The following is a 22501-nucleotide window of genomic DNA, read 5'->3' as shown; positions in this document are numbered from 1 at the left end:
ATGTGTGTGGTTGTGTAAATAGGGTTGCCGTTACTAGATCTCTAGTTAGTAGTAAATATTATTACTAGACGAGAATGGTTAATTGAAGCACAGATTTGCATATATTAGAACACGGGTTAAATAAAACACATGTGGTATTTTAACAAATGTATTTATTGATTGATTGTTTGGGTATCGCAATGAGTCTGGTGTTTCACAGTGGGGACGCTGGGCTGTTCCACCCCGTTGTTCACCTGCGAACAAGCAAATAACATGCATTGATTCATGAATCAATAGTAACAAAGTATTTCTTAATTGAGGAGTATAATGGAAGATTTATGCCAAGCTAATCGTAACAGTAAAACTGATATCTGTCTGTGTCATGAACAAAACTTACCTCTGCCTGTTCTCCTTCTCCCAGAATTCCCCGGGGGTTTGCACAGCTATTAACAGTTCCAGGAGGGTAACAACAAGCAGGAAGTGGGTTGGGGGAGTTGTACTGTTCAAATATATTTATTTATGCAAGATATTTATTAGATTTATATCTGGTTGTGTAAAGATTTATTAAGATTGTATATACTGTATTTTTGGTAATGGCTTTATGCACATATTTACTGTATATTACATTATATGTTGAAGTAACCCTGTACATGGTATGTGCCAGCCAATTATTTGAGCAGACACTCTTACATGAGGGCAGTCAGTCTGTGTGTGTAGGTGATGCTGGAATGTGTTGGGCAGATCTGTTGTACACAGCGCAACGTAAAATAAATGTTTCATGCTGAAATGTCACCCTGGACTCCTGCCTCTCCTCATTTGCCTCCTTTGACCGCCCAGGCATTTTTTGCCAAATTCTTATCATCTTACGCTAAGAGTTTATGGGAGATAAAGTCTTGAAAATGGATGTACCCATGAGTTTTCAGTTTAATACAGTCTTCCATTTCATTCTCTTGGCCAACCTGCTACTTCTTATAACTTTTTAAGTCCGTTTTTACTTTGTGAGTTCTCAGTGCCAGACCTTGATCTCGCCAGCCCAGTCGCAAGTGGCCGCAGTCGCAGGCAGGACAGGATGCTGAGATACACACAGGCAGGGCTGGCTGTGGGCGCGGAGAGTGTGCAGCATACGAGCGTTTTGGTAGTCATAGAAGTGAGCAGAGCCGGTGGAGCTCCCGGAGGCCAGAATAGTTCCATCCTGAGAGAACTCGCACTGCACCGCGTATCCCTCCACCTGCAACAAGAAAACACCTCTTAGTCACGATGCGTTAATTTTCCATCAAGAGCCAATTTAACATTTGCATCAGTATAATAAAATGTCAGCATAATAACTGTATTGTGATCCAGGAGCACAAGCAGCAGGAAAAAAGAGATAGTGTAGCCTCTCTCTTAATACTACCACTGAGGTGCCCTTGAGCAAGGCAATAAAACACAGTACTAGGTGGAGCAGCTGTAACAAGGCTGTGGTTGCAGCGTCTTCAACGTGTGAATTTGAGTAGAGCTGTAACAATTAGTCAATTAGTCCATCAACAGACAGCTAATCTGCAGCCATTTTAATAATCAATTAGTTGTTTTAGTCATTTTTAAGCAAAAATGCCAAAAAATGCTGTTTGCAGCATCTCGACTGTGAGGATTTGAAGCTTTTCTGTATCAAACATGACTGCAAATTGAATATCTTTGAAATTTGGACAGCTGATCAGACAAAACAAGACATTAAAATACATTACTATGAGCTTTGAGAAATTGAAATGGGCATTTTTCACTATTTTCTGACATTTTATAGACAAAGCAATTAATCAGGAAGATAATTTGAATCTGAATGAAAATAATCATTGGTTGCAGCCTTAAATGTGTGTAAGTATGTGACTGTGGATCGGGGGGCATCTTCTGGAAAAATACCACGACAATACAACAGGGTTTCTGCCGTGACATTTTTAATACTGGATAGAGTGCAATTAAATACCTTTTTCACAGTCATACTAGTCAAAAAATAATGGATAATAAGGCCTACAATTACCTATAAATCATATGAATTTACTGACATTTATATCACGTTTTTTGACAGTGCTTCTCAGCTGTATATAATAATATTTCTTTAAGTACTATAATTAATCAGTTAAAATGACCTGGACACAGATAAGTGGGATTTAACAGCCTCCTATGTGCACAATCCCCTGTCACACCAGTCTAACTTGTAGTTTATAGATGTAGGACGTCAAACAGCCCTCAACCACATACCAAAAAAAACAGTTATGACTAATGTTACTGTCTATATCATGCTAGAAAAAATACTCAAGACCTTTGAAAATGAAATTTATAATGTTTTTAAATTTCTAAGGCCTTTTTTTGAGGGAATTGAAATAAATGCTTTTTATAACTTTCCAAGACCTGTAGATACCCTGGTAGAGGTGATCTTTCTTTAATATCTCTGGTTGCATTAGGCTTGATTTTTATCATTTAACTCACTGGATGAACTAAAAACAGACATTCTGATCTAGTTATTTTATATATAAACTTTTTTCTCAAGTGAATTTCAAGGAAATATACTATATCAGTATATATACTAATAACATGATATAAAATTACATGTATTATCCATATGAAGCACCCCTACCCTGGTTACATAGAGGTAAAACATACAAATGAAATCTTTATCATTCTGCCCCAGTTTGAGTGTCTTTTATATATATATATTCTGTATTTTTCTTGGAGCAGGATGACACTTAAAGACACTTACTATTTCAATTAAAACTATTGTGATTATTTTTCTATTTTTTTAAGTCTTTATTGATACAATACTCACATTGTGCCCATACATTATTTAGTGTGTATATAGTATGTGTAAGATGGAAGTCCATACAAAAGGACGAACTTCTGAAGATACCCTCTTGGATTCAGACTACTGAAGTCTCATCTTAACTTCTGGTGGAATTTAGAATGAGTTTTTATATATAGAACTGGGACTTTAGACTTTGTCCTGCATCTCTTACATCAACGTCACACTGCGAAGGGACGAGCATGTGAGTACTGCATTAAGACAGACTTGAACAAATCTGAACCTATCCTTTTAAATATTTGTTGGTATTTTTAAATATAACAGCTTGTTGTCATCAAAAGATGACACACACTTGCTTTCAGGCTGTTTTTTGTACTGACAGTAAAGGTTGTGTGATGCCCTGATTGGTTGATAACACTGTTAGAAGTCTTTGCTTCAAAGTACTATATCATATAGAAAACATAAAAAAAGGCTCAGAAATGTGATGTTTTCAGGAATTATTTTTTGTTGATGTTGTGTTTTGCACCTCGGGGCCATCAACAAGAAAAAAAAAACTGGAGTGTGAGATATCAATTTGTTTCCTATCCATTTTTTGCATTTTTTTAAATCAACAATCCACAGTATCAACTCAACATGTTTTGAGTGATATTTATAATCTACAGCATATAGGCTCAGTGGAAATATTGTATTGTACTTAGTGTGTTTGTTTTGGGGGAGGGTGCTGTAGAGTAGACGCCGCAGGCTATGGATCTTACATAGCAACTATGTGTTGTGTAGGTTACAATGAGTGTGTATAGGTTTATGATTCTGTTTTTGCACAGCTTTGTTTGAATGAGGTTTTGTGTGTGTGCGTACATCCGACTCCAGTGCTTTTCTTATTGATCAGGCCTGTGTAACCCCCCACCTCCCACATCCCTGCCCCCGAGGCCACAGTCGTTACTGACCTTGTGTCCTTCATATCGCCGTCTCTTGTTCATCCTATAGGGCTGCTGGGAGGAGAACACCGCAACGTAGTTCCCATTTGTCTGGGCAATGAAGGACTCCTCCAGCGGATGAAGAGCCAGGCTGGGACATGTGTACCGCTCCTGGTGGTCAAATGATGTGGAGGGAAAAATCCAGACGGGAAATTACTTCAGCATTTGACCTTTTCTTGCTGTTACTAACCATAGAGGCAGCTGAATGTCAACTAGTCTATTCTGAAAAAGCGTTATGTCAAGAGGTCCGACGGGCGCACAAGGAAACAGACACACTTCATAATATGAAGCAATCAATCCACGGTTTCAGAAAGCTGTTGATCCAACCTCATGTTCGTTTCTGAGGCAACAATACAGTTTGTATTAGATTATATCAACAATATTGTGAGAGTAGTACAGAGACTTAAAGTAACTGCTGTAGACAGTATTCTTCTGTACAATTAATGCTTCAACTGCAGAGACACTGATTCGAGAATGAGAATCTATTCAGTGCAAAAAATCTGAAAGCACAAAGGTTTTTTAAATAGGTGTAGTGCACACCCCCTCCAAACCCTTGTAACTGTCAAAATATGCCAGGTCCACATGCCTCATTACCAACTTGTTTCACATCAGGAGGTTCACACATTCTCAGGAATGTACCTTAAATAGGAAATGAGATTTGCTGTTAAAATTCCCACTGCTTTAAAGCCTTTTAGCTGGCAATTTCAGAATTATGTGCAAGTCAGCTCTATATTCATTCAAGGGCCTTTTTTCTCATTTATACACAGATTTACTTACATGGTAGATCTGGTTGGAGACCTTGGCTGTGGTCTGGTAGTCCCAGGCAATGAGAGTGCGGTCCGCAGAGTCTCTGCTCACACAGTCTGAGCTTGTTATGAAGTCCACACCACCTCTCAGAAACAGAATGTCCAAGGTCTGCTGGATCCCTGCTTTGTACACTTTCACCACCTGAAAACACACGTGCACAAATCAGCAGGAAGCCCCTTAAAATTCATTGAAAAAAAAACAAAAAAAACATGCAGGCTGCTCTGAGGTAGATAATATGCCATGTAATCTGCATGTCAAGTGTTCAGTAAAATCAAAAGTAAATATATACCACATTTTGTACAATTTAACTGACTTGGAATTCATATTAAAGCTATTCATGATGCTTTTATAGCACATTTCTTCTTGTCATCCTACCTTCAAGGCAGGATGACAAGCAGACAAGTACATTGTGTCAGTGACCTTTCCTACAAAGACTCAGACATTTGCCTTTTATGCACTCTTAATATAGTGTTTTTGATCAACATGCTTCTACATTTGTTGCAATGTTGCAAGAACTCAAGGTGCTGTATCACATTGAAGCAGTGTCCAAACAACAGCTTATATAACTTATATTTTGAAATTTAACGCCAAAAAAGCATCCAAATCAGATGTTTAAGGCTTCTAGTTTCAGGTAAACTTTAGTACTCTAGTTAACTTAAACGTTCATCTGCCATGAAAAAATTGTTGACTTATACGAACTTAACTGAACTTTTTCCTCTGTAACTTTGAACTCTTGCTCTTACGCACAAAACTGCACAGCTCCATTATTTTTAAAAACAGACATATCGTACCTAATCTTATAACACTTTTTCATATCATCTATTGTTAATTTTTAACTTATGTTTCTTATATTTTGCAGTACTTGCCTGTTTTTGCAAATTCCTTGTATTTGAAAACCTACTTGGCAATAAACCCATTTCGGACTCTGATTATCAAACAGTTTTAACATAACATTGTGGAGCAATCTCATGAGTTTGTTTGGCAAGACTTCACACTAACTGTTTAATGTTGTGCCTGTGGGTGGGTGAGATGGTCTAGTGGTCCTTTTTATCTAGTGGGGTAATTTCATCCCGGAGCAAGCAACACACAGCCCGGGGCTCAGAGTGACAGGCAGCCTGGATGCTGCTGTATTAACAACCTCTTTGCTGAGGAGTGGTTGACGCGCTCTCCTCGCATTGACACCTGCTCGCATTGACACCTACTGGCAGAAGCAATCCCTGTTATATTGAAATCTAAAACCCTGCGGGGAGAAACGATCCAGTTTGCTGAGGGGGAAAAATTACATGAGAGCATTCGGATTCTGAGAAAGTGAATAGGATTATCATATTAAACAGTCCATTAAGCTTAATAGCAATATTAGGTTGCAGTTTCACAGGAACAATTTATGAGTCCCGAATGAAATTAAATTTTTCTTTGAACAATTAGTGAGATAATCTGCAGTGTTACTCCTATGGATGTAATAATTTTAGTGAAATATAGCATGGGTCATTGTGCACGGCCAAATGTAGACTAATTTGTTTGTGTTCGTGTTTAACTGTGAGTGTGTGGGAGGGAGCTGAGGGTGAAGAGCATTTGTTCTAAGCCTTCCTGCCTTACATTTATAAAGGTCAAACAACAGTCGGTGAACCAGAGTCGATAAAAATGATAGATGTACTGTAATATGTTTGACCTTGCAGGTGCGAGAGTCCCAGGCCTTAACCACTGAACCATAACCTCCAGTCAGGAATATCTCTGGGTTGCTGGGATGCAGGGCCACACACATCACCTTGAACTGGTTGTCCAATTTCACTACCTGCTGCCCTGCAGAGAGACACACACAAACACACAGAAAAGAATAAGAAATGCTTCTTTCTTTAATTATAGATCTTTACAACTTTTGTCAGTGGAGTCTTGAATTATGAAGCACTGAGTTGAACTGTGATGGAAATCCGGAGAGATTGGTCCAATATTTTATTATATGGTTAAGTCAAAAGCTAAGATTCTTATGGAAAGAGCAACTTGCAACATCTTGAACTTATATACTGAATGCTGTTACTTTCAATCAGAATATGACATAAAATATATTTCTTTTTATCAGCAATATTTTCAAATAACATCCAACAATAAGGAAGCAAAATATATTCACACCCAGTATGATGGCATCAAGGGCAAATAAGTCCAACACAAAAAGAGTTCGGAAAATTCAGTCAACTGCAGAGTATAACCTCTATCTATGACCACAGTGCAGTCTCCATATATTTTATAAAACAAAAAGGACCCCAAATTTTTTCAAAGAATAAGTGTTGTATCTTTAATAGTGTAATGTAATCTTCATTTAATCATCTACTTCGTGAAACAATACTGTGTCACTGAGTGATTATTTATCCTCTGTAGTAAAACGTAAAGAGTGTGTTGCCCACTCAGCTGTAGAGAACTCATTTTCAGATCAACTCTGTCCTCAGGCTTGTTTTCTGTTCTCACATCTCTCTGAACAAACAAATAGACTCTGCATGCGAGACTCTTTATAGGCTTTTTTGTTGGTTTTTTTCATGTTAAAATGATGTAAAAAAAAAAATTCTCCAGAAACAAACCAACAGGGCACCTACATCTTGTGAGTGTGTTCTTCTGCACATTTTATTCACCGTTTACGGGAGAAAAAGGTTCAGACCAAATTGTCGCAGTCTGTGCTGCACAAAAAGCTTGATGAGACATTTTGTCTTTCTCAGCTGTCAAGACTAAACTAAACAATAAATTTCAACTACATTTCTCCTGAGATGCAAACTGTGCTGAAATTTCTCTTTGGTTTATTAATTGGGCACACTGTGAGGATCCAATCCTCCTCGTGAAGGGCCCATTAGATTTCTGTGCAGTAAACACTGGGTGTAATTAAATTGTGCTGTCGCCTTTGTTGATAAACAGTGATTCACAAACGAGCTTGCTAATAAAGGATACAGTGAATCTAGCTGTAAGTTGCTGCCAAAGTTAGTGCTCCTGAATCAGTGTAGCTTCTGAAATCCATGAAGGACTGAACTAAAAGGAAGAGAAGCTTTCTGTGATCTCTTAGGTCAGACGGAGGGTCTGAGCTTGTTTACAGGCTGAACCCATCGAGTGTTTTTGATCATGTGTCTTTCTGTCATTAAAAAAAAAAAAGCTTCATATAATCTCACACAGGGACCGTGGAGAGTTTCTTGCGATAAAAATCAAGACTTTTTATCATTGGATGCCCCAGAGCAGTTCAACAACTGTACTGTATGTCTCTAACTCACTTTAATGATGGTGATGATGAGCGTGCGATCCATTGAGGGACTGACCAAACATCTCTAAGATTGCATGGCTTTTGTTGTTTATTGTGTGGGGTTTGCAAGAGCCTGTCTGCATGCGTCAGTCTTTGAGAAGCTACTTGATTTATACCTCGCTCAGGACACAAAGATAATCTAAACTGACAAAGACGTAGTGATGTAGAGAAGAAAAAACAGAATATAAAACACTGTTTTGGCTAGAGGCGGCTTTATCTAAATCAATTAAAAAGTGTCATACTTAAAAACAAAACAAAAACACCGAGGGGCTTAAATATAATTAAGCCTGACATGGTGCGACCAAAAATTAGTTTCCTGGGAAACAATGAAGACGGCTACATAAGCAACCAAGCCAGACTATGAGCCAGCAGCTCAGTCAAAGGCTATGCAAAGCAGTACACCTCGGGGTTCAACGGCACCTCATTAAATCCATCAAACAAACAACAAAGACCCCATCCAAAACAGTCTTAGGCAGTTAGCCCACAACAAAAAACGCACTTCATTACACACTTGTACCAGAACATTCCCACCAAGCCTTTTTAGAAAAGGGGGAATGAGTCACAGCTAATAAACTGCAGCAGAAATGGACCTGCTTTCACTTAATGGCGGACTAGCTTGCTCCCAAACTCGATTGCATTGATCCAAAGTTTTTAACAGCCAATTTCGTTGTGCTCACACTTCCTGCTTAATTGGCTTACCCTCGTGGTGATACGGAGAAGATCTGTCATCTAGATTTTAAACTCATGTTTGGCAAGACGATGAGAAATCAACATTCTCCTCGTAATAAATAGGGCCTCGTCATGTTTTGATTAAGCAAGATTAATTAGCTTGCTCGAGAGGGGAGATAAGGGAAGACTGCGGTGATCTGTCCCTCCCTCCCGATAGTTTACTTTGTAGTCCTGAAAGAAATTTGATCTGTGTGCAGAGCTGACACACACTGGATGACTGCAGAGCAGAGGACATTAGGGATGATTGGGATGGCAGGGATGAGCCCCTTAGAGCAGTAGGAGGCTGGGATGAAATGGATATTCTGCCTCATTACCGGCACCACCAAAGCAGGGTGCTGTCACTGCACATAAGCAAAGGTTAGAAACACATTACTTGGTTTTGACAAGCCTTATCCAAAAAAATATAGAAAATAGGCTTAATAAGCCACATTTGTAACTAGTTTGATCTTTTAAAGATACGTGACATTAAGTATGTACTGAGTCCAGATAAATGAGAAGGTGAGGAGACTTAAAATGACTGAATCTTGATTTATTATTTCAATCTTAATGAAAAGTGTATGTGCTACCTTATACACTGTACAGTGTGCTTACTGTGCTCCTGTATAGCTATTGATCACGACAGCAAAGATACTGCAGATTTACAATGTGACAGTAAGGAAGCAAAGTAAATATGTAAGTTTTTTTTTTTGTCAAGCTGCTGTTTCCAAGGTCAAAAATAAACCTTCCAGCTCAACTGAAATCTAACTCCAAAGTAGGAACAGTTGCGAGGCAATTGTCACAGCATGCATGCACAAACACTGGCTAACCTCTTTGAAAAAGGCAAATTTAGCTACATTTAAGAGGTGTTAATGTATTGTAATGGCTCCTTAACCTTGATAATTGGGCTTGAATGTGCTTCAGTGATCATGCGCTTAATTAGCACCCCTCCACTGACAACCAAGCACGACAAAAAAAACAAAACCTAAAAGCACAAGCAGGTGACAGTTATCCAATCAAGGGTTGTTGATGACACTAGTATTGCATTAATATACTTAATACTATAGATATTGACTGAGACATTAAAACATAAATCCTAGGGGGGGATGAAAATACTTTAGTACTTTGAAGTAATAAAGCTGCAAAACACCAGACGTAAAGACCTCTGGGAGCACATCCTGCTTCATGGTGGATCATATCATCACAGAAACAGTAAGTATACACATACAGTACATCCTATCAATCTACCAATGATTCAATATAGAATGATCTGAGTTTAAGTCATTAGTTGCTTTTTGAAAAGTGGATCTTTTTTGTAACTTAACGGGGAAAACCTGTGTCAACCTAGCAGGTTACTCTTGTAAAACAAAGCCTTCAAAGTAGGTCAAAATGCAAATATGCTTGCCGGTGGCATTTGGAGTAAATGCTTCGTTGTGTGCTGCTGCATACATTGTCTTCTGGTGTGCATTGCTTAAGGCTGCTGTGATTATACAGCCACGCTGTACTGGTTACCTCGCTGAATATGCAAATGAGGTGTTAAGGAGGTAAAATGGAAGATATTGAAGAAAATACTTCAGTGTTGCAGTGTTTATAAAGACAAAGCATGTTGGTAATGTTATTTGAAACTTTGAGTGAAATTTACATATATAAGATTAAAACTCTTGGATCATTTCATAAATTCCTACTTATGATTATATAAAGTACCAGGTGTAGATTTGATTGACCAGATACCCCTAGAGACGTTTTTCTGTCATTTACATAAACTGTAATTGAGAAAATAATTATGTCGTTTCATGCTCACAGCTCATACTGTTAAGATAATTACCATTTATTTTTGTAGAGTATCAACCATCAGTTGATTCATTGATTAGTTGATAGACGGAAAATTAAGCAGCAAGTATTTTGATAATTTTATAATCGTTTTAGTCATTTTTTAATGTAAAAATACCAAAAATTAGTTGTTTGTGATGATTTAATGCATTTCTTTGTCATACATGATAGTAAACTGAATATCTTTAGGTTTAGCACCACTGGTGGGACAGAACAAGACATTTTAAGATGTCACCTTTGACTCTGGGAAATTGTAATTTTTCACAATTTTTTGGCACTTTATAGACCAAATGATTAAACAGTTCATTGAGAAAATAATCCCATTTATCGATAATGAAAATATCATTAGTTGAAGCCCTAAGTTTCTGAAATCATAACTACATACATTTCTGTTTAGTCAAAATTACATCATATTGGCCGAGTAACTATTAAACATGTAAAAACAATGATGAGTAAAAGTTTGTTAGGAATAATGTACTTGAAATAATTGCAGCAAACACATGTCCCAGTTAAAATTTTTGAGCTGGAAGCCTACTGTGTGAGTGGTAACAATCTGGTACAAGTGCTTAAAATTCTGCACAACTGCATGTGGATTTTGCTGTAAAAAAGAAGACTTTCGGACAGTGTGGGTTACATGGATAGCCTGGTTTACTCCAATATATAACACCCAAATTATTTTTTTTAAACCAGCAGTTTTTGGTGGGATGACCCTAAAACTCAACCAAGCAATGTGACTCATTATTTTGCCCTTGCACTACTGGAACATGTAGCTTGAAGCTCATTCTTAGTAAGAAAAAAATGATGCATCTCACTGCAATAATGTGAAACTCCGTCGTACAACCTAACTACTGTTGAAGCCTTTAGTAACATTCATCAAGCATGATTTCGCGGAGCCAAAGTCAGGCGAAAGGCACTCTATAAGCCCACTCCAGTGCTGGCGCTATATTTGTGTATTATTGGTTTTTGGACAGCAAGGAGGATTCTGGCAGTGCCTGAAGGGATCTGGACAGATGACTCAAGTCCTGCATGCACATGCACAACCTGACACATCAACCTGCGGCTGCCTGTGGGTATATGGGCCTATTTTCCTATGCCAACCTCCGCCAATCAGCTTTTCTAAGGACAGCCGTGAAAGCGCTGGACAACAGCTGCCACTTCACACTAATGCCCTCCAGATGAAATTCATTTATTCCACTCCCCAACTCCTGCTCTTTCCGTTTCTCTTCCACTGGATTTATTCTGCCTCTTTTGATTTCTTTCTCTTGCATTCTTCCTCTCTTCTGCCTTTCTCTTTCTGCATTATGCCTCTTAACCTGCTCTCCCACCCTATATCCTTCTCCCCCCTCTACTATTGCCATTCAGCTGTGACAGCCTGTCCGTGGCCCACTGGGAGTTTATATAAGATTCGACAAATTAAATTGGACACAGGAACAACTGCAAAGATGGCCGGGGAAAATGGGCCCACACACCATTTTGGATGCATGGGCTCCTCTATAATTCCATTTCTCTGTAAACATACCTATTGGTGCAGCATCTGGTTGGGTATGCTAAGGTTAAAAACGGGGTCAGGTGTCCTACGAAGAAAGCGCAAGACTCTCACTGATCATTAAAGGGCCCACACACCTCTCCAAAGAGAGCCCAATTGAACAGAATAGGCCCAGCTGCCCTCCTCGTTGTAGTTGAGAGGCTCTGCATTAAATTGAAGAGTGTAAAGATCACATTTATCCTGATTGCGGTCTGACGAGCCAAACACTCCATACTCTGCTCCCTCAGTATCCCATCACTCCTGGTAGAGCTGGAGTTAACACATAGACTGCATTAACATCAGGAGCTTCATTAATTTTTCAAATATCACTGTCATAATTATGCCCAAACCTTGGTGTGTCACATGTGTCTGAAGTATAAATCCCCTGGAAGAATGGGAGATAAGCTTACTACACTGTGATGAGAAATCATAATTATGTTAGTCTGTATTGAAATCATTACGAGGCAAATTATGCATGCAGCTTGGCCTGTGTAGTATTCTCACTGCTTGGGTGTGATTGGTTATTAAGTGTCAGTACCTGGATCTTAGCTGTATGCACTACAGTTGTGCAGAAACAGGAACTGGAATTCCCAACTCCCATATTAATATGCAACTAAATTGAATTTCCTCAATCTTGTACTGCCATAGGAATGCATGCAAGCACACATCTGCCAACAACCACCAAACATAGTTTATTGGAATTTATATTCAAACAGAAAATAAACATAGTATGAATATAAATAAGAATAATGAAATATGAACAAAAAGGGAAAGGCTGTTGCATTGTCGGAGCTCTCTGGAAATCTGACATTACTTCAAAACTGACAGTCTGAACCCACTTGGGCATCCTATATCGCTCAGCAGGGCACTGGTGGCCGCCAAAGTATAAGACCAAAATAAACATTTGTTTGTTTATGGTTGTGGTTTGTGAAGTTCCAGTGTAAGGTCATGGTGGCTGCTCCCGCTGTGATGTATCCATTATTGATCCCCTTCCTGGAGCTGCCTGTGTGTTTAATGGGCTGGCCAAGCTATTATCCGTAGGCTTTATTGGCAGTATTGACAGACATGCTGAGAGGGGAAATGCAAACGGCAGCACGTCACCACAGCAATGTGTTGACCCTAGAGATGTAGATGCCACGGGGGCTTCAAAACGATGTCTATTGTATGTTAACTCATTCTGATAAGCTTCTCTGTGGTCTTTTCTTGTACATATAAGCGCTGCAATGTGTTCTGGTAAATGCTGATTAATGAACAGAAGGGACAAATACAGGGAGTTTAAGGTGATTCTTCCTGTTCAATCTGTTCAATTCAAACAGATTTTTTTCTATAGATTATTATCAATGTTTTTAAATTTGGCTTTCTAGGAATTTATGAATTGTTACAGATAAAGGAAATGAGCGAATGTTATGTTAGCTGCTGAACTAACATAACATAAGTGGTTTTCCTGTAATAGAGTGTGTGCTTTTACATGCAGTTGATTGTGTGCAGTTGAGTTGAGTTGTTCTCATCCCTTCTGCCATGCTTGTTAAATGTACACTTAGCCAGAAAGCACAGCATTTCCAAAGCAAACCAAATTATTGATCTTCTGTAAATGTCACCTTGAAAATGCATTGTACGAGCACACAAAAGGGCCGACAAACACAATGAGCCAGTGGATTAGTCTCAAAGTGGATTTTTACTGTTGATAGACAAAAAATGCCTTCAAATAAAGATTTTTAGACATGAAGAATGGTTGTTTTCTTTGTAATTGTGTACTGTACACCTGTGTTTGTATGTGTAAGAGAGATACAGAGAGATGGAGAAGGAGAGGCGTCTCCATTGAGGTGAACATGAGCCTTCATACAACTTAATTTAGAGGATCGACCCGCTCTCTATATGAGACTGTCTTGAGATAATTCACTGCAGTGTCACTGCAGATTCTCAGGTCTGTAGAAAATAATGCAGCACAGCAACAAAAAGGTCACTGCAGGGAGTAATTAATGTAAATAATAATTACACATTTACATATTTTATGATGACATTATAATTAAACTGCTCTGTTAGTTGTTGTTGGCAGCTTTAATATTTTGTGATATGTTCACTGTTATAATCCTTTATATACATTATGATAAAGAAATGATGTTGCTGCAAACTAAACGCAGAAATGTCAGACATCATGAGCTGACGTGGACTGAATGCACAACTTAACTGGGCCGCAATGGATCTTGGGATGCAACAGGCTTTAAGGAAATGCCAGTTGTTTCATTGAAGTTTTGGGGAAAAAGGCAGCAGCATTTCTTGGCTGCATTTGGAGGAGTCGTTGGAATTGGATAGTTAAACTGGTCATGATGCATTTGCTCTACAAATGCGGATTTTGAAGCCCTTTGAAATGGTCGCAACTATAGAGAGAGGAGAATGAAAAGGAGAGAGAAGCAGCTTTGCAATGGGTCTAACAGGTTTTGGGGCTCAAGGCAATTTAAAATCACTCCACACTTATATTACTATGCTAGCTTTAAATTCAAGTTTGAAAAATGCTAAAATTGAAAGAACTGAAAGGGCCAAAAAGTTTTGTTTTCCCACAACAATAGCTTAGAGAAAAATGTCTGATGAAAAGCACTTCAAACTGAATTTCAATTAAGTAAATTTAATGCTGTTTGACTGTAACTTTTTCAATATTTGAGGAAAATAAGTCCACCACGGTTATACTGGTTTAGTACCTCAACAGAGGGAGGAAACACTGGATGTATCAAATATTACAGCTAATATTGAGTTCAGCAGAGGTGACGTACTTCAAAGAGTAAACACAGCGGTTTGCTGTGTGACACTGTGTTCATCAGACCTTCAGAAATAAAGTGTCGCTGCTCACCTGTCTCTACGTCTGTGATCACAGCAGTGTTGTCAAATGAGCCAGTGAGGAGGCATCGCCCGCAGGGGGTCCAACAGGCATCTCGCACAGCTCCTGAATGGCAGGTGTAAACCCTCAGGCATTGTCCGCTCTCTGCTCCATCCCACACCTGCCAGACACATCACATAAAGCCAAAGTCACAAACACAACTAGACTGCAGTAACAAAGACATTTTTACATACTGTGCAAAAGCTAAAAAGTTTTTAAAGAAAGTTTGTGCTACAGAATGACTTGAATTGAAAGGAAATGATGTTGCTTAATGGTTTTCAGCAATTTTCAAATCCAGAAGAGAACATACAAATAATTTGTGCTCAGTCTTTGCAGGTTTCTTTGACATTACTCTTATATGAAAGAGGTGTACTAAAAAGTTAACAGGTGACACTTACTGCTTCATCCTTTACACACCAAACAAACACCTGATGAAATAATATGCAGTATGACATAAGGAAGCAGCGATAGAGACAGACAGCACTGACACACTGTGCTTTCCTTCACACAAGCATGAGAAAAAGGACCTGCATGCTTTGGACGAGGTTTCAAGGCAGTTTACTGAGAACCAAGTATTTGGCGGCCACTGATCTGAAATTTTTTCTGCCAGGTCCTTAGAGCTGACGCACGCAACGTTGTCCTCCAGCTCCAAAATGTTTTCCTGCGTCAACTAGTCCCTTTCCCTCTTTTCTGTTTCTCTCTCTGTCTTTCTCTCAAAGCTGAAAAAGATACAATCAAAGTCTTCCTTGGCTAAATTCTACTGTAATGAAACAACATGAAATGACTGAGCAAAGTGCTGCGGGAAAAAAATGCCATGATAAGTACTAATCAGGCTTATTTGGAGGATTTAAAAGCAAAAAACAACCTTTCTAATTAATTAATCGCACTAATTACTTTTGAGTGTGCCTATAAATCAGTTCTCAGTGAGGTGTTATGGCTTAATGGTTTTATATTGTCAAGGGCTCCTGTGATCACAGACTGAAGAAAAAAGCACCCGGCTGTTTGTTGTGACCACCGTGACTATTCTATCTATGAATGAAGTGCTAATCTGAGAATTAGGTGGTTTTGTCATTAGTCATTTCTGTGGTAATTTTGCACTTCAAAAAGATCACTTTGCAAGAAGGTTGGTCAATATTGTGACACGCTTTTCATCAGATTTCCTGTTCATAGGAGTATGATTTTCTGTCAGAAAGACAAAAGCGTCTCCCTGAAGCCGGGCCTGAAATACAGTGGGTGGTCTTGTCTGGTGCCCACTGAGGTGAGGTATTACACTAATGATGAGAAGGTTTTTTTCTGTTTTTTGTTTTTTTTTTCCTCTCCCAGCATCACCAGGGCCACAGAGGAACTTTGAAGATCTGTGGGGCACTGCAGATCCTTCTCTGCCTCTCTCTGTGTTTCATTATTAAATATGACTCCTCCAGTCAGCATATGAAACACACTGAGAAGTAGTGTACCAGAGCTCCCACAGGAGATAGACGGGGGGGGGGGGGGGGGGGGGGAGAGATGGACGAGAGAGAGAGTGACATATCAATCCAGCAGGCGGTAGTTTAACAAACAGAATGCCAGAAATGCCTCCGGGGTGTGAAAAAAGTAACTGGCAGAGAGAGACAGAGAGAGTTATTTTAAATTGCAAAAAAAAAAAAACGCTAAATATAAGAGCGATGCATTCATTTGGAATATTTCAATGCATTGTGCAACAGGATAGACTCCCTCTCTGTGTGATCTTTGGCTTAGGGAAACACTGCCACCTCAAGGTAACATGGAAATCTGTTGATGGTAGGACGTACAGTCACAAAAGCTTCAATATATTCAGCCAAACACAGTTCTTCATGGCAAGTCCGACAAAGTGGCATGCTGCTTAAGCCCTGTCTCCAGGCTGTTTCCTATGAATGACAGTGTTAATGAAATGCTCCATAAATACACCATTCAGTGCATACATAATTGCAATAATCCCATACAATGTGAGACCTGAGCATGGGTGAAAACGAGCATTTGTTTATTTGCATCCCCTTTAATTTCACCGGCCACTTAACAGACATGCTGATGACTCATTGGGTAATCTGCTTTCTAAATGACTCTAGGTAATTAAAACTAAATTGGTATTCGTGTTATCAACTTAAAACTGCTGCCTTACACCTGCTGTAGCCATGGCGACAACAGCTGCCAAACAGGCTGGAATAATAATAGTCCGACTCTGCTTCTGAGGAAACTGGCAGACAGAATGGAGGAAGAGAAGCGGGAAGCCTGAAGGGTGTTGGTGAAGAAACGCAAGTACAAGGAGGAAAATCTTCATGAGGAGACTTCATAGACTGTGTCCCCTGTCTTTCTTAAGCCAAACATAAGCTGCAATCAAAGTGAAAGAGTGCTGAAAGACATAATCAATAAAGACGTACAATTTACACGCCCCATTGTGAGGCAAAAAGGGATTTTCACATACGAGCCTGTTTTCTACACCAACACACCTCAGAATGTATTAAAGTACTTATACCATTGCCACTTACCAAAGAAAAACTTAAACTGTACTTAAACCATGTTAACATCAAAATAGTGTTTGATTTTTTTAGACCTTAACCACTTAGTAATAATCAATAGTAATAATTGATAAGTCATTCAAGTTACTTATCAGGCAAAAATGCGAAACATTCCCTTGTTCCAGCTTGTTCACAATTGTGAGAAACCAACGTTTTTCTTTGTCTTGTGTGATAGTAAACTAAATATCTTTGAGTTTTTGGACTGTTAACTGTATTAATTGAAGAAATAATCGTCAGATTAATTGAATCGATGTTGATGCCACTCTGCATACTTACACTCTGCATTTTTTTATGTTTGTAGTCAGTTTGATCCATCATTAGGTTTTACTACTAAAAGTTAATTGGTAACCCAGTGTGAAGCTGTGTGAAGTATTGTTGCTATGGTTACCTACATTTAACTATACTGTATTTCAATTACTGACCAACAACAGTGGATAAACTGTTGACCAGAGGCGTTAAATTGTGCAATTTATTGAAAACTTGCCATACAATTGGAAATACTTTTAGTGGCTATTACATAAAATATATCAAAAAGTGCCCGATGGCCACTGGTTTTTATTATTGCAATAAATAACTGTCTTCTGAACTGCTATGACTATGAAGGGAAACATCTCCTATTTTCTGCCACCCGCTTATTACTTGATTACTTTAAGCTAAAATTCGCCATTACTATTGAATATTTATCAAGATTACATCACAATCATAATAAATCTTGCCCAAGATAATTAGAAAATTGTCTGCAGTAGAAAATTGTAATATTGTTAGCACTATTTTCATGTCAGATTTTGACAAGTTATAACTGAAATTACTATGTGGAAGCTGAAGATCTCTGAGTTCATTATGAACTTTTGGAGAGGAAAACACAACCTGTTGAAATCCCCCTACTAAAAATGAGCAAAATGGCTCAGGAGACTTGTGCATAGACAATTAAGAGTATTTCATATGCTCCTCTAACAATTCGTCTCACAGAAAACATCTGGTTACGTAGCCTGAGAGGGAGAAGAAGAGAAATCCTTGCATACAAACAACCAAACCTTCTCGTCCCCTCTACTCCTCGTCTCCACCATCTGCTCCAAACAGCACTTCCAGGTGCCAGAAGAGGTGGCTGCCATATTGCTGCACTTGTATGATTATGCAAATGATCTCATGCATATTTAAATTATTAATTATTCAGAGTTCTCACAGGATATTGGTGAGGTGTGTGATTTCGTACTGGGACAGAAATATTCCGTCGCTGGCAGTCACCTGCATTGCTTGACCTTTACAGTAGGGAAATGAGGGACTGTTTTCCTAACCTGACGCATCAGATGGATCACAGAACCATCTGAGAAGTCATCCTTGGACACTGTTTGGAAAAGGGCAGGCACTTTGAAAAAAATACTTAGCGGGTGAGTGGATGAACCATCTGTCTATCACCATCTATCACCATCTTACCTTGCGGGGCAGCTGGATTCGCAAGATCATGCGAGAATCCTCATAACGCGCTGATTAGTCCGAACTACCGGTGGTTCGGACACAAGCGCATAACTTGAAGTCTGACAAGATGGATGTAATCCAGCTGCCTCGCAAGGTAATTGTTTTCCTGGTGTGAAATAAAGAAAAGGAAGGAGGGTGTGGGGGAATCAGAGAGAGACCGAGAGAGAGAGAGAAAGAGATAGGAAGTCCCATGGGTCCTGACACAAATTCAACTGACAGTGACAGATATGATTCTAAAGAAAGTGGTTTGTGGTACATTTATAAAGTGAGGCAGCAGGGCAGATATGATCTCTCTGCCTGTGTTACTGTGCCAATTACACTAAATGTCAGGTAAGTGATTTTCCCCTTAGACCTCTCCAATGCACTTGGCACCTGCCTGACACTGTTCTGATAAATGGATTTTTTGCCAGACCAAAATGTATATGGAGCAGTCCATAAGTGACCCATAACCAAGTCTGACAAATTTTAATCACATGGGAAAAAAAACAGCAGAATGAAAAATGTAAATGGTTACTTAAATTGCAATCATCAATTTAAATAAAATAAGTCAATAAAACAAGCCTTCATTATTGGAAATGTTGCACTGCAGAGGCAATGAATCTCTCCTTTATTGTTTTTCAAAGCCTCCGAGGCTAAGCACATCAGGGCTCCGTTCTTTGTATGTGGATAACAGAGTGATCCAGATTGGACTGTTGATGATTTGAACATGAGTCTGGATTTTTTGGTTCTTAGAAGCTGTCTTAAAAGCCATCTGGAACTGTTGTCATAGCAACAAGTCCTTAAGCCCAAACCTGCTAACATCAGCTGGATCATGGCCGAGATGTTTTAGGGTGAACAGCATGTATGAACTGATTTTCTGATACAAATGACTCACTTTCTCAGATTTATCATGAAAGAATGTTGACATAATTATGATTTTAGATGAAAACATGCAGGTTTTAATGATAAATCATTATGATCTATTGGTGTAATTATCACAATTTACTTGTTATAATTAAGAGTTACCTATACTTTTACATGATAAAATATAGGCTACAACTAAATTGTCATAGCAACATTCACAGTCTTACCACATTCACTGCTAACATCTAATTATTTATCAGCGTTGAAAGTGTGGAAACAGTAGAAACACAATGTAGAACAGTAGTAACAATGCAGGAACACACTTAAAATGAGACTTATGTCAATGAATCTATTCCCCCAGTGCATGCTGGGAGAGCTCCCAACACACCTACCAATTTTAATAGCAATCATATGATCAGCAGTCAGCCAATCACATGAATACTGATCATTCTTTCAACTCTCTAATCATTTTTGCCTTTATTATTTGAGATGACTTCATCCAGGATTATCAAATCAAACCTCTAACTGCCTTCAAAGAACCAAATTAGCTGGATGAGAAATAACAGGATTATTTTAGTCTGATAACAGCATGTTAACCTGAATTAGTTAAGCCACATTTGAGGAAGAAGGCCCATGTCTAGTCTAGCCTTATTGTTGCTATTGTTACCTTGAAAGTCTTGTCCATGGAGGCAGACAGCAGCAGATGACTGAGATGAGGTACTGGACACCATTGCACTGTGTTTACCGGGCCCTGGTGGCCTCCCAGGCTCATTAGAAGCCTCCTCGGTATCCCTGCAGCTCCAGGTTTGTGAGCAAGATATGGCTTCACTTTCGTCGACACGTCTGAGAGAATTTGGCTGTCCCTGGTCTGAATCCCTGGGACTTGCTCTGCTGGATACTTTGTACCCGCTTTCTCTACTGAAGTGACAAGTCTCTGTCTCTTCGGAATGTATGGTCTGACACCAGGTGGGACAGTGTGAGGTCTTTTTGTTGTGTTCGACCCATCGCCAAAGCTTTGTGCCATGTGAGGAAGAGTCTGCATTTCTGAGAGCTTCCCCTGAGTACCAGGTAAACACAGAGGAGCGGCAGTTTCTCTAAAATGTTTATCTTGAGCTGCACCACTACTACAATATTTCATTTCCCTGTCAAAGCAGCTCTGCGGCTGTAGTGATGAACTGTTTCTTTCTGGGACGTTTTCATGATATTTCAACATTGTCCTGTCAGGGTCAGCTGTGTAGTTGTGAGGGCTGGGTGTTCCCTCAAAAAAATTACATCCCCTGACTTCTTGGTTGTCTTTTGCCTGTTTGCAAGACCCAGTATGGACAGAAGCTGATCCTCCTCCCTCCTTTTGATCCAAAGAATCATCCTCAGACTCAGAATCCTCATAGGCCACTAGTGAAGACATCCTCACATGACACCCTGTTTGGAAAGAGGTGACAGGTGAGATGTCAGTGTAGTTAATTCATTACAGGCCCAAGAGTGACATCTAGTGGTTGCCTGGATATTTCTATATCTAAAAGTAGGATGTAAAGGACAGGTTCACAATTTTTCAAGTCTGTCTTAAAACAACAGGCTTTTTGAAACAGGCTTTGCTTGCCATAATCATTCCTCCTATTCATACTGACCATTAGGAGATCCTTTCATGATGCACTTAAAATGTAAGTGATGAGTCTTTTTAGTGCACTCTTTTTGTTAATATACACACAAAGAGGGAATTTGATGTTAAAAATACTGTAAATGTGGCAAATATCCACTTGATATGACTAACTTGAACTGCTGAAACCTCATATAAGCTTCAGATAAACTTTTAAATGCATTTTTGCACAAAATAACTGTGTGGACACACTGTGAATTTTGGCCCCCATCACTTACATCGAAAGCACATTTGAAGCAGATCTTTAAATAGCCAGTATGAACAGGAGGAATGACTACAGCAAGGAAAACCTCCTCTTTCAGTGTTCATATGGGCGCCTGACTGTTGTTTTAAGACAGAAAAATTGTGAACCTATCCTTTAAGCCATCACTACCACTAACATGTCACATTTCAGAGTTTTGTTACAACAGCGGTTTCTACATGAAAATAGCATGACTTGGAAATTTAACAACAAATTCAAAGTTGTTGTTTTAACTTAGGTTATCCTCATTGATGAGCTGCCATGTCTAATGTCCATCAACCATTGACTGTATATAAAGATAAGTATCTTTATTTACAGTCTATGGCATCAACTGAATAGAAACAAGAGGAAAAAACTAGAGGGCTGCTTGCACTTAAAGAAAACAATTTAAAAAAGGGGAAAGGGGACAATATTTTAGGCTGTTTCTGTTATCAGTGAACATTGCCAAAACACAGAGTAATGTTAGCTAACTTATAATTACCTTCTACTACCAAATTAACTCACTACCTTGGACAGAGCAAAGTCATTGTAGCTATGAAAGTTATATTGTTCCTACTTAATTCCTATTATAGACTGACTAACGTTATACCGAAGTTTGCACGTTAGGGAAACGTTATTCTCGTAACGTTTACATCGCAATATTAACGTTAGCTAGTGTTAGTTCTTCGCATTTCTGACTCAAATAATGACTTTGACACTGCTAGCTTACACACGAAGATATCCAGTAAAATACTGTGTACCTGTAAGTAATTGTATCCGATGTCTGAAACGCCAAAACAGTCAAAACGTATGTGTGCTGTCCAACATCCCGCAAAATGTAAAAACAGCCGGTAGGAACCAAATGTCTGTCCCTCTCTTCCGACATCTATCCAATTATATGTATGTATATTTAATTTAGGTTGCTAGGTTTCATGTGAAATTAACCTTAAAAAAATACAGGGGAAAAAACATTTTTGTATCAAAATTATCTTAAAATAACAAGCTTCCAAGTGGCATTGTTGCACTGATGAATCCATAGCG

At 38.9% G+C, this 22501-nt stretch overlaps 1 protein-coding gene across 2 annotated transcripts; it reads right to left on the bottom strand.

The window, feature by feature from the left end:
- Positions 1-879: 879 nt before the first annotated feature.
- On the bottom strand, positions 880-22430 carry wdr25 (WD repeat domain 25). 2 transcript variants are annotated; one of them, XM_067613525.1, is made up of 7 exons: positions 22222-22430; positions 20254-21005; positions 14710-14857; positions 6200-6330; positions 4501-4671; positions 3694-3834; positions 880-1207 (listed from the first exon to the last, which is right to left on the bottom strand). In XM_067613525.1, exons 2-7 carry the CDS (start codon positions 20989-20991, stop codon positions 986-988), a joined length of 1551 nt encoding a protein of 516 aa, XP_067469626.1. In that variant the 5' UTR covers positions 20992-21005; positions 22222-22430; the 3' UTR covers positions 880-985. The 2 variants fall into 2 exon arrangements, with proteins under 2 accessions (XP_067469626.1, XP_067469627.1); XM_067613526.1 differs by lacking the exons at positions 20254-21005; positions 22222-22430 and adding an exon at positions 18702-18843.
- Between the last annotated feature and the right edge of the window lie 71 nt (positions 22431-22501).

The sequence above is a fragment of the Thunnus thynnus genome, chromosome 16 (genome assembly GCF_963924715.1).
Source record: "Thunnus thynnus chromosome 16, fThuThy2.1, whole genome shotgun sequence".
In the NCBI taxonomy this organism is placed as follows: domain Eukaryota; kingdom Metazoa; phylum Chordata; class Actinopteri; order Scombriformes; family Scombridae; genus Thunnus; species Thunnus thynnus.
This window is presented reverse-complemented; position numbering and strand designations above follow the sequence as displayed.

Excerpts from the sequence above, each read along its gene's own strand:
- wdr25 (XM_067613525.1), bottom strand. The coding sequence starts at position 20,991 with ATGTCTTCACTAGTGGCCTATGAGGATTCTGAGTCTGAGGATGATTCT. Across the intron at positions 14,858-20,253 it reads CCATGGACAAGACTTTCAAG|GTGTGGGATGGAGCAGAGAG; the intron begins GTAACAATAGCA and ends TGTGTCTGGCAG. Across the intron at positions 3,835-4,500 it reads TCTCCAACCAGATCTACCAT|GAGCGGTACACATGTCCCAG; the intron begins GTAAGTAAATCT and ends TTTGACCACCAG.